The sequence below is a fragment of the Lynx rufus genome, unplaced genomic scaffold (assembly GCF_022079265.1).
Source record: "Lynx rufus isolate CCGP_SWC_20201006 ecotype Redwood Valley unplaced genomic scaffold, mLynRuf1.p SCAF_11, whole genome shotgun sequence".
Taxonomy (NCBI): domain Eukaryota; kingdom Metazoa; phylum Chordata; class Mammalia; order Carnivora; family Felidae; genus Lynx; species Lynx rufus.
In genome coordinates this window covers 66,265,001-66,277,500 of record NW_025814825.1, presented here as the reverse complement: position 1 = coordinate 66,277,500, position 12,500 = coordinate 66,265,001, and the positions used below count along the sequence as shown (strand labels likewise).

The window sequence follows — 12,500 nt, the reverse complement described above, 5'->3', positions numbered from 1 at the left end:
GTAATTCCGCCCACCCGGCCAGCGCCTCTGAAAGCCTGTTCACTGTGTGGTTCTTGTAGCTCATCACCCCCCATGCCATCCGCGTGCAGACCCCACCGCGGCACATTCCTGGAGTCGTTGAAGTGACCCTGTCCTACAAATCCAAGCAGTTCTGTAAAGGTGCTCCTGGGCGGTTTGTCTACACCGGTGAGTTCACGTTTCCGACTTCGGATGTCTCCTCCCTGTGACAGGCTGGGAGAGGGCCCCTTGGGCCTGCACAGGCGGGTCCCCCGTGAGCACAGGCCAAGTCCCCCGGGCCCAAGGGCTGGTCCAGTCGGGCGCACGGTTTCCGCATCCTCGTCTGAGTTGGCGAAGCTGTGGACGGGTGCAGCCCCCTCGGGCCGTGTGGTCCGGGCCCCTCCCCACATCCGTGCACCTTGGCCTTCCGGCCCGTAAAGCAAGGCGGTGGCCTCGTCAGTGACAAGTCACTTCCAGCCCGCATCGGGCGGCTACCCGTGTGCCTGCGCTGTCACTCCGCGTGGCTGCTGGTGACGTTGCCGCTCACTTGCACAAGTTGGGACTCCGAGATTATACACGTGTCACGTGCCCGAGGCCACACACGCCGTAAACGGGGGTAAGCCAGGTGTCTGCTCCAGGCCCTATGCTGTGATCCTCTTTCCGGGAGGGTCTCAAACTTGTGTCACCAGACAGGGTCGCCCCTGAGATTACGCGGAGTTGTTTTATATGACGCTCTGCCCACACAGGTGCTCAGTTAACACCGTGTGTCCGAGGTTGTTCTTGACAAACGCCATAAATAAACTCAAGGTGTCTTTGCGTTTTGATGGCCTCTAGCCAACTGCAAAAGTTGTAACGTTTGAGAAGGGTTTGTACCGCTGGGCAGCACCTGCCGAAACCCCGTGAGGCGGCAGGGATGGGCGCTTGTTCTATTCCTACCGTGGCCTTGACGTGGTGGTGTGGTGAGGGGGCCGGGGGGTCCGTGCCGGGAGCCTGGGCTGGGCGCGGGCTTGACAACACGCCGTCACTGGCTGCAGGATGCCCCCGAGCGGGTGTGGCCTCCCTTCCTCTGGGATGTGGGCCTCTCTGTCCACCAGGCGGGGGGTGGGTGGAGGGACGCTGTCCGCGTAGGGGTGTGAAGGGGAAGGAGAGCTTACTCACGCACTCCCCCTTGTAGGAAGGGTTGAATGGGTGTGGGATGAAAACTGAAGATTCTTCCAGCACCGCTTCCCATAGGCCCGACATCACCTCAGGGGTGGGCCTGACTTGGGTCCTCTCAGAGCCATGACTGTCATCCCCAGAGGCGTCCAGACCCTTAACAGCTTGGCCGCCAGCGATACCTGGGGTCCTCGATCGGGGGGCGTTTCCTCCTCTGCTGTCTGTCCCAGCGCCCCGCCACACGGTCAAGGTGGGAGAGGAGGTGTCCACGCTAAGGGCTGTTCCTCCTATGGGACCAGCACACTCTCCCAGGAGTCCAGAACTGCCAAGGAACAAGGGGGAAGTGGACGTAGCGGAAAGCTATGGGTGCACGTCCTGGGCCCTCTGCTGGGGTCCGGGCGCTTTTGGCTCCCTGGGAAGATCCAGACACTGAGAGGGTCAGCTCCTCGAGTCTGTGAGGCCCCCCGTGTGTCTCACGCAAAATGGGGTTACGCAACGTGGGGCATCTTGGGAGTGTCCACGCGTCTCCGACGAGTGCTGGGTGGTGGGTCCAGCCAGGTGCCAGGTCCCTGGGCGGTGTGGCCAGGGTTCCGTCCAGTACCCAGTGGGGCCTCTGTGCCCCTCCGTGTTCACAGCTCACGGGCACCGCATGTCTCTGGCCTGTGAACTTGACGCTGTGCAAGCTCCCCTCTGCCTGGTGTTGGCCGGAGGTCCTGGGCCCGGTGCCTCCTGATCCCTCTGAGTCCCGCTTTCTCGCCGGCCTGCCCCCGTGGGTTTTGTGTAGGTCAGGGAGAACTTAGGGGCCACGTCTGCCCCAGGTGGGCTCTCACAGGCGGCACCTTCCGTGGACGGTTAGGGTGACCGCCGTCAGGGGCCTCGGCTCGTCCAAGGAGGAGACATTTCCTGTCTCCTCACCAGCCGTGTTGTGTGTGGGCTCACGTATCTGCCACCTGACATGGGCGTCCTGGCTGGTGGGAGGCCCTGCCGTGAGCGTGTCCGAACGCGGCCAGCCCGCCCTGCCCATCTGCACAGACATGGAGGACGGGCTCTCCCACAGCAGTTAGTCTGCCCATCATCCTGGTTCGAGGCCTCAGCGGTGCCTTCAGGCGCTGCTGTCGTAGATCAGACCTTCGCATCTGCAGGATGGGGCGGGGGCGGGGGTGGGGGTGGGGGGTGGGCGGGTCAGTGGTGTTGTGAGAAGGACATGATGGCAGAAAGGTCCGGTTCTGCTCTCCGGCTGCAGGAGGGGCCGGGCTGAGCTTTGGAGACCAGCACAGGAAAGATGGGAAACCGTGTGGGGGTGGGGCCGCCTGTCACTGGCCAGCAGGGGTCACGTGTGCAGGGCCCCTAGTGGCAGTGTTGCCCGGGTGGGGGGCTGGCTGGGTGCCGAGGTGGCTCTCGGTGTACAACACCTTCCTTGGCTTCCTCTCCCGGGTCTGGGCTGTTCCAGGGTTATCCCCCAAGAGTGCCGGCTGCCACCCGCTGTCCCTGGTGCCGTCTTCCATTTCTGCAGGGTGGACGTCGTGTCCCCCACCTCCACGCTGACTGGGCTTCTAGGGCCACGGGTTCAGGGTCCCCTCTGCCCATGCAGAGTTCTCCCACGAATGGGCGTTTCAATGAGGCCATTCAGTGAGCTCAGGCTTTCCGAGCGGGAGGCTAATCTATTGCCCCCCCCCCCACCCCCAGCCTCAATCATTAACGGGAATATACATTTCAAACGCTGTGTAAGGGATACGGGGCCCCGTACACTCTCAGGGAGCAGAGGAAAGGTGGGGTCATAACCTGTCTGACCTGGAAGCTTCTGTCTGATTTGCATTGCCCTGAAATTGATGGGGACAATGAAGTAATCACTGGGAATTGCACTCTCCCCCCTGAAAATCGAGCCAGCCCTTCTGGACGTCGGGACACGGGCGCGCAGCCCCTGCAGGGAGGGCGCCGTCCCCTGGGCATCTGGCTCCTATCAGTCCCGGAGGCTGCCGGGACACCCTCACGGTGAACCTTCCCGGCCGAGGCAGCCAGGCCCCGGGGATAATGAACCTGCCCGAGGAGGAGGGGCCCCGCCCGCCAGACGCAAAAGGCCTAAATGATCTGTTTACAGTGATCTGAGAAACACCAGATTTTTTCAGAACCAGACCCGATCAGTCAACCCAGAGTGGGTGTGGGTGCTCTCTGCTGCCCCTGCCCTGGGCCCGTCCGTCTGTCCGTCCTTCCGGGACCTCTGGCCTGCTGCTTTGAACCACTATCAAGGCCGAATTACCTTGGGAGGTAGTGGCAGTTCACTTGATTAGCATGGTGAATTAAAAGAAGGAGTCACAAGTGACCTGTCCGGCTCCTCCACACGGGTCCTTTGTATTCCCAGTGCGTCTCACCCCTGTTGTAAGAAGGTCAAAAATGAGAGAGAGAGAACAATTTTCAAGCGGCTAGCACTTAGGAGCAGAATTAACAATCACTCTGTATGTAATTGCCAGTTAATAGTAAATTGCCTTTTAGACTGTAAAATGCAATATAAACGGGTAGGCACCTAAAATTAAATTAATGAGATATTTGCTGCATTTAAAAGTGAATCGTGCAAATTAATAACTGAGTGCAATGCTTGTTTTAATATTTGTCTGATAGCGTGTCATTTGCTTGTTTAATAGTAATTAGACTAGTCCTAGGGTAGCCTACCTGAGAAACTCCTGGTATGGGCAGACCAAACGGTTTCACATTCGTAACTTCACCGGGAGAAACACGTCAAGTTGTTAAGAGCAATAAGAAATTATTTTTCAATTAGGATGTAGGCATTGCCGCGTTACTTGATTGAGACAAATTGGGATTTGTACGCTTCTAATTGAAATTACGTTAGAACGAAAACTCGTTTCACAGACACGTTTCCGCGTGTGAGGCGTTCTTGCACGAATGTGACTGTCGCTGTTGCCGCGAAGCGTCCACGTGGTGAAACGGTTTCCTGGGGCACAGACACACGGAAGCTGGTCCATCGTGGCTCCCCTTCCAGCATCGTCCCGCGGGTGTCCCGGGGTGGGGGTGGGGGTGGGGGTGGGGGGGCTCTTAGGGTTGACGTCCTGCGCCTGAATGTTTGGCTGACCCACCTTCATTTTAGAGATTTCTTTTGCTCGATTACAGAAATTATCACAAATTACCGGGAGACGACATATTGTGTGCCACAGGCCAAAGCCAGTTACGGATCAAGGTCCTGGCAGTTAACGGCATGTCCAGAGCGGCCGCGGCGGGAGCCGGAGCGCTGCACGCGTGGGCCAGGCTCAGGTCTGCAGTGCGTTTACTTGGCGGGGACATGAAAACGATTATTTTCTGCACAAAGATGTGCGTTCAGTTTCCGGCTTGTGAAATCATTACTCAGCCAGTAATTGCTAACAGTTTGTGTTCTTTCCGATACAGTATTTATGTTGTCGTTTGTTTGAAGTCAGATTGTGCCTTAACCTGGGGACGTGTCAAGGCGGGGACCGCCCTGTCCTCAGGTGCCGTCCTGGCCCTATGGGGTGACTGTTTCTGCGCCCAGGGCCTTCTGTGGCCTCCGGCAGACTTCCACCGTTTACCCCCCACCTCCTGTCACCCCTTGAAAGGCACTCATGTTTCTGAAGTGGTTTAGAGATCTTTTGTGTGCATTCAGATGTGATTCTGTCAACAGCACAGTGACACGCTGTAGAGTCAATAGTGCCCTTCGACCACAGGCAGCCCCAACCAGCCGTCCCCCCGGCCGGCGCTCTTCAGACAGATTACTTGTACCCACAGCACAAATGATTCCTAGTCCCCCCCCTCCCCCATCATACTGTTTTCACTGTGCTAAACCGGATGCTGATGGCTTCTCGTCAATGGAAGCCACCTGATTATTTCAGTGACAAATACTTCACCACATGTGTGGACCTGGTGGAGAAACAAATATTGTATTACGGGCCCTGGAGTTTGGGGAAGCTTCCAGCCATGGAACCGTCTGCTGTGGCCAGCGAGGCCCCGTGGCTCTTGGCTGTTCCTCTCTGTTGGCCACGACGGGGTTCACGGCTCCTACCCGGCGGTCGGAGGGTCCCTGGCAGGTAGACGCCTTGGCTTTTCTGTGAGGTTTGTGATGCGGGGCCTGCGTTTTCGGCTCAGGCCGTGTCCAGGCCTGTCCGGAGTCGGAGGGCCGGGACAGCTGTCTGCCTCGCGCACAGCTCCTGCACCCACCGCCATTTCTTGTCCCAACGCAGCCCGCCTGGGCTCTTGTCATTTGTTTGCATACTGGCGGTAGAGGGCGGATTTCTTTTTAATGTTTATTTCTGAGAGAGAGAGAGACAGAGTGCGAGTGGGGGACGGGCAGAGAGGGAGACACAGAATCCGAAGCGGGCTCCAGGCTCCGAGCTGCCGGCACAGAGCCCGAAGGGGGGCTCGAACTCACAAACCGCGAGATCATGACCTGAGCTGAAGTTGGACGCTCGGCCGACTGAGCCCCCCCAGGCGCCCCTAGAGGGCAGAGTTTTGCCCTCTGACTGGGACGGTGTGTGCCTGGGGCTGGCTGGTCGTCTTTGGGGTCGTTGGCAGGACTCCTCGGGGTCCGGGGGGAAGGGAGGGCACCCACCTGGTGCCCTCTGCACTGTGCGGTTCAGCATTAGGCCAGGTGGACATCAGTGAACCTGCCGGCATGCTGCCTGGGCCCTGGCGGTGTGGACATCCACAACGTGCCCGTCTCAGGCCTGGTGCTGGGAGGGCTCCCGGGGTCACCGCTGTCCCCTTGCCTCCTGTCTCGAAGGAGGCCCAGAGAATGAGACACACCGCTTGTGCTATTGCACAAGTAGACTATTTGTCCTAATCAGTGACACCCATTTACTAGAATTGCTTAAAATGAACTATACCTCATACAGAAATCGCACATTTAGAGACTTCCATTCATCATCTGAAAATTGAGGGCCAGTAAACTTTTCTGCTCCTCCAGTGGGATCGTAGGCATGCATCAAAATGTTAAAAATGATTGGTGAGAGGGAGCTGTCACCCATTTATCAAGGAAAAGAACATTATTTGCTAATTTCCCAACCAGGCTGGTGACAGGGTGCTTCGTCTTTGGACCCACGGTGACCAGCATGGCCTTTTTGTTATTAGTACAAGTCAAGCGCTTTTGGGCAGTTGCTAACAAGACACATTTGTCTGTCATCAGAGGGGCTGTGGTTGTTTTCCAAGTGGCTGTGACCAAAGTCTGCTCCCTGCGCCCCGATTGGCCGCGCTTCCCGGGGCCGCGCTAACCCAGAAGGAGAAACCAACTGATAAATCACGAAGTTTCCATGTCAAGGTGAAGGTATTGACTCTCCGGCACCAAACCTGACAAAATGTAGCCGAGAGGACACAGCCATTTATCTTCCCCAAAGGACAAAAGGGTCATCCGGGTTTCACTCAGTGGTCGTCGAGACGTGGACGGGCGGAGGAGGGGGCCTGGCCCTCTGCCCGCTGAGTCCCCGGCACGGGCAGGCTCCCTGGCTTCCCTGCCCGCCCGGGGGGCCACGGGGAGAGTCACGGAAGGGGATGGGCTCACGTGCGGGGGGTCTGTTCCGAGCCTCTGGTTGGCACGGATGCCTCGCGCGTTTCTGAGAACAGCTTGGAAAGGGCACGGGGGTGGGGAACGGGTGAACCCACCATTTGAAAGCACAACGTGAAATACAGTCAGCTGAAGTGCACAGCAAAGCAGAGATAACAAACGTACAAATAAAATCACGCAACTCACCCTGGCAAAAATCTACGAGTCCGGCGATGGAGACCAAGGGAGGCGTTGGAACAACCTTTTGATGGAGAACCTTAGACGGAAGCGTGTGGTGCTTTCAGCGCTAAAGAAGGGGACTAGGTTAGGGGTCTCTGTGATCCTGGAAGAACAGAAGCCAGGACTACACGTCGCCGCGCCCCGGCAGGGATGCCACGGCCTCCTCCCGCCAGGTCTGTTTGGCTGGACGCAGGGCACGGTGCAGGGCCCAGGCTCGACCTGGACAGCGAGTGCGGTCCACTGTGGCATGCTGCACAGGCTGGGACGGGGACGCCCCTGCGAGCTCCGGGGCAGCCTGGGCTTTGTTCGGGGAAGGTCTGTGCACCTGTCCGTACACACTTGTTCCGTGTTGGCTTGGATCCCAAAAGCTCAGCCTGAGAAAAAGTACTTGTAAGAAATGATCATTCAGATCAGTTGGGCCTTTTTGATTCATTGTAGAAAATGCAAAACGAGTGATTCTTTTCTTAGAATGGTTTTTCAATAAAAGAAGAACAAAGTGGAAAGCTATTAGTGACGCGGACGCTTTGCTGCCCCCCCCCCCCCCCCGCAAAAAAAAAATAGAAGTTTCAAATACTCTTAACGAGCATACGGAGTAAGTTGGCCCCACAAGGGACCTGAGTGTATGTGGTGTTGCACGTATGCTCTGGAAGGCTCATTACAGACCGTGTTAAACTTTAAATACAGAAACTCCCGTGGAGACAATTGGCCGCTGCAGATCGTGCTAAGCATTGGTGTAAATCATCTTTAGAGGGAGTTTCTTTAAGGTGCAGCCTGGCGGTGGGTCTGTCTGTCCCTCCTCCTGTGCAGACTCCCCCTTCCCTGCCCTCGTGCGGCGGGCCTGCCTCACCTCTCCCACTCGCGGAAACCCTGCTGCCGAGCGTGGGTCCCAGGGCTGGGGTCCTCTCCCGCTCTGAGCGTCGGATGACCCTTGAGGACCTAGGTCAGGACCCCGAGGTGGCCAGATGCAGGGGATTCTGCCAAATTCCTTCTCTGTCTTGTCACGCCTTATTCTCCGAGGAGAAGGCCCTTGCCTGATGCCCCTCCGCCCTCCTCATCGCAGCCCCAGGGACACTGGACGGAGGGTGGGGGGCTGGGGGCCTGCAGGGTCGGACCCCTCTCCAGTCTTGTGGATCTGGGCGCCCGGCACTGGCAGGCAGCCACAGGCTTTCCCACAAAAAGTCAGTCCATCCCTGGTGTTGGAGATCAACCGGTGCTTTTCCTAACGAACCCTCCCCGGTACAGAAACATCCCACGTAAAGTTTTAGTCCCCTCGGTGCTGGGCTGGTGGACAAGCCCCAGGCCAAGGGATTGCAGCCACTACAGCGGTTTTGTGGGTGCAGGAGCTACGTGACGCGGCTTTGCCACGTACCTGGCATTGGACGACAGCACGTTCCCGGGCTAAAGCCTGTAAATTCAGAGGTCGTGTCAGAGTTGACTTGTTTAAATACCACGAAAACGAGGTGTGGCGGTGCAGTGTCCCACGGCTCCCTGCCTGGGGGGGGGCGGGCTCATGCTGACGTTCTACTGTCACAGCCCCCACGACAGCGCCCCAGGTCGCTGGAGCTTCGTCAGGGTGCCGTGGAGAACAGCTGGGGTGCTTGGGGCCCTGCACCCCCATCACCCATGCGCCCCCGCCCCTCACGGCCCAGAGTTCTGCAGAGGCTCGCGGCACCTGTCCTCTGCCCTTGGAACACGCGACTACCAGGAACGATGTTAAAGACGAGCATGGTGTGGAAGGACGCGATAGTGAAGCTCCCTGTCCACGCGATTTGGAATTTAGCCTGGTGTCGGAAAACACTCAGGGTTTGCCCGATGCCCGCCCGCACCAGGTACTCAGCGGGGCCCTGCAGGCGATTCGGAGAAGGATGGGTCTGGGTCTCACCGGTGCTCGGGGTGAGGCAGCCCTCGACGGTGGGTTCCTCAGCAGAGGAAGGAGCCGTGATGCCGGGTTCTGGGCTGCACTCGGCCGATGTCTGATGCATGAGCCACGTTTATAGTCTTGCTGACTCACAGTCTTATGGGAACGGAACAGGATATGGAAAAGAAGTGAATAAAACAGTGCTAAAAGTTGCTAAGTTCTGTGAGGAAGGGACAGCCGAGGCACCGGGGGTCTCCTGGGAGGGAGGTGGTGCGGGGTGGCTGGGGAGGCCGCCCCTGGACGTGGGCAGCAGGGGTGGGGAGTTTCCAGGCAGGGAGAAGAGTGTGGACCGAGCGTGAACTCTGAGCCAGTCTGGGTGAGAGGCAGGGCTGCGGGGTGGCAGGGAGGTCCCGTGAGGCCACAGGGGCCTTCTGATCCCAGTACACTGTGGGATTTCAGGACATCTTGTGTGGAAGCAAAACCATTTTACGTGAGCACGGAACTCAGAGTCCTGTGTGCGAGGACCGTGGTTGGGGGACCCTAGCATTCATGTTAATCTTGGTGATGTCCTTAAGGGCTCTGCCTTAGAACATTCCTGTTCCTCACCCAGCCTGAAATCCAGGAGTGGGGGCCGCCCGAGTGGAGACTGCAAAGGGCAGTAATGTTGGGAAGCCGTTATGCTCAGTAAATGGGAGGCCTTCCCTGTGGACCCCCCTTCCCCAAAGCTGGGGTCGGCCTCATTCACCCCTGGGTAGACCTCTCTTCTTTACAGAAGTGCCAGCAGCGTCCTTATCGCGAGACGGCGTTCCGGCCAGGAAGAGCGTTTTCCTCAGTGGAGGGAGAGCTGGTGTGTAGAGTCTAATCCAGATTAGAGATGCTACCTTCACTTGAAATCTGGTTTTTTATGCAGATGGAATTCATGCAGCATAAAATTCACCCAAAGCGTATACTTTGTAGGTTTCAGTCTGTGGACAGAGTTGTGCAAGCGTTGTTCATTCAAGAACATTTTCACTGCACGGAAAGGAACGCTGTACCCGTGAGCGGTCCCTGGGCGTTCCCCGTTCCTGTCCGTTGCCTCCCCCTGCGCCCCCAGCTCCCGGGACCCAGATCCCCTCCTGTGCACTTGCTCACTCCTGACGTTTCACGTAAATGGAATCACGCAGCACGTGGCCCTTTGTGACTGGCGTCTTTCACTCGGTGGCACGTCGGCCGCACGGTACCCACGTCAGATCTTCGTTCCTCTGCACGGCTGAATACCGTGCAGTTCACCAGCTCACAGACACGTGGGTAATCACAGGTGCTGAAACCTCGGGGTGGACACGGGACAGTGTCACATTCACCTAAACGTTTGTGTGGACAGAGGATGGTGTCACATTCACCTTGGCCTCCCCCCCCCCCATCAAAAATGTGGCGACCCCTCCTGCTGCTGTGCACCTCGCGTGGGGCAGGGTAGGCGCCGTGACACAGGGTGGCGGCCCCGCCCTCGGGGAGGAGGATGGGCCCCGAGCGAGTGAGTGGACGGCTGGGAGTGTGGGCCCGCGGTGGGGGTGGGGCGGGGGCTGGCTGGCTTCGGCGGCACGGGGGCGGGGGTCTTCCCGCAGCAGGAACACCCCCAGCCTTGGGAGTTGGGGGGGCGGGTATTACTTTCAGAGCTCGTTCTTCAGCTTCTGTCTGAGCAGAGATTTCACGCTGGTTCAGAGCGTGCAAATCCATTGCCGGGATGGTTCTCCACAGAGCGTTGTGTTGCCTGTTTGGGTTTTAAGACCTTTCCTTGAAAGACCATCTCTAGGAGGTTTAGCAACACCAGGACACTTGACTTTTCTTTCTCGGGGAAAGGATGACGGCTAGCGCGAGACCTCTCGTGCACAGAGCGCGGTCTCAGGGGCCGGCCTCTCCTCTTGTTTGGAGGCTCTTTATACGTAGAGGGAGCTCACGTCTGTCGGGACAGCCTTGGTGGGGGGCGCGGGGGGCGCGGGACGGCCAGGGCCCCTCGCCCACCCCGGAGCCGCCACCGTGGGGAGTCTGTCTCCGGGCTCCCCGTCCCTGGAGACGGAGCCGTCCAAGAAGTGAGGGCGGCCGATACGCAGGTGCCTTGGTTTTCCTTAGCTGCCGGGCTGGGCTCGGCAGGTGTAGTTTCGCCATGCTGTGAAAGCTGTAATCCGGCGTATTCTTTGAGGTATGTAAACAGAATTGTTTGAATGCAATCCAGTAGTTGTCAGCAAGGGTATTATTTTGGTAACAAGGAAGATGAGCTGTCCCCTTTTCTGCATTTGGTGTCACATCACAATGCTGTCATCCGCTGCCAGGCGGTGGTGAATGGAAGCGGGTCCCTGTGCACAGGCCGGGCTGGGCTGTGTGTGTGAATACCAGAACAATATTCCCCATACGAACGGGGAGGCACCTGACTTCCAATTAGAAGTCAAGCGTGGCATTTTTCCCATCCTCGGAAGTCTTGCTTTCGGAAAATACCCTTCGGCTGGCGGGTCGGAGGGGCTTCCGTGGCGGCGGCCACACGTGGACCAGAGGCGGGCCGGGGTGGGGTTGATCCCCTCTGCTGGTGGCGGGGACCCGTGGCGGGGGGGGGGGGGGGCGGAAGGGCCAGGTCAGTTGGGTGAGGGCAGCCTGGGGTCAGCCGCTCGGCGTCCGCAAAGGGTGACCCGAGGCCTTCCCGTTGGTGCCCACCCGGGGGGCCGGGCCGGGTGGGGGCTCCTGGGGCCCACGCCTCTGGTGCGTGACGCAGAACCGCCGTGGCCTTTGTGTTTCCGTGCACGCCACGGTGCCTGGCTCACCCTGCCGAGTTCTGTGATTGAAATTCATTGCCAAATTTATTGAGAAATTAATGAGAAAAGCTGCAAAGTATTGACTTTGAGAGGAAAACACAACTCATCTTGAATGAGGAGGAAAATGCAGCAATAATTTAGCCAGTATTGATTTGGCCCTGTCCGTGTATTGATCTTCATTTTACAATATTAATTTGCACCTGCAATCGGCTGCAAAGGGAACCGATTTCATTTCGTGGCCGCGTTAATGTGCAAAGCATTAGGTGCTCTTAAGAAGTGGGGGTCTCGCACGTCCTGTCGGGAAGGCAGGCTTTTTTTTTTCTTCTATTTTTGCTTGTTACTGAAATAGACTAAAAATTAATTTTTTTGTCGGACAAAATATGAAAGCGAAAACCCATCTAAACCGTGGCCCTCCTCTCCGCCGCACGGGCCGCTTTTCATCCGCACGCGGAGCCGTCAGCCGCCTGAAACTCCAGGCCTCTCTCATCATCATCCCGGATCAGTTCAAAGTTCATGAAATTTCTATGAGCATTGATCTCGCCCCATTGATTTTTTTTTGCAGCAGATCTTTGAAATTTTAATTTCCCGAGCATCTGAATTTCTTATAGATGAAATGCGCTCGGAGGAGACGGTTGATGATGAAGTAGAGGAACTGGCATCATTTTAAAGCCCAAAAAAGGGAGAGAAAACAGGCGTTTGCAGACCACGCGCGACGGTCTCGAGGTGGAGTGATGGCGGCACCTGGGGGGGCTGAGGTTCGGGGGTGGGGGGGGCGCTGAGCACCAGTTTTGTCCTCCGCGGCCACACATTTTTAATGCAACTTTTTATACAGTCATTTTTGAGAGAAAAGCTATCTGGAGAAACAGCAGGACAGAGAAACATTCTTCACTGTGCGATCATTTGCTCACAGCAGTGTTTATCACCTGGTCAAGTTCACCTAGTTACTTATCAGTGGGACATTTAATAACCTCAA

At 57.5% G+C, this 12,500-nt stretch overlaps 1 protein-coding gene across 12 annotated transcripts in view; it reads left to right on the top strand.

Moving 5' to 3' along the window:
* The window catches only part of EBF3 (EBF transcription factor 3), a 117,174-nt gene that overhangs the window by 88,586 nt on the left and 16,088 nt on the right, over nt 1–12,500 (top strand). For all 12 annotated transcript variants that reach the window (XM_047073624.1, XM_047073629.1, XM_047073627.1 and 9 more), the window contains one exon: nt 60–186. In XM_047073624.1, the coding sequence (XP_046929580.1) occupies nt 60–186 (127 nt within the window). The remainder of the gene's footprint in view (nt 1–59; nt 187–12,500) is intronic.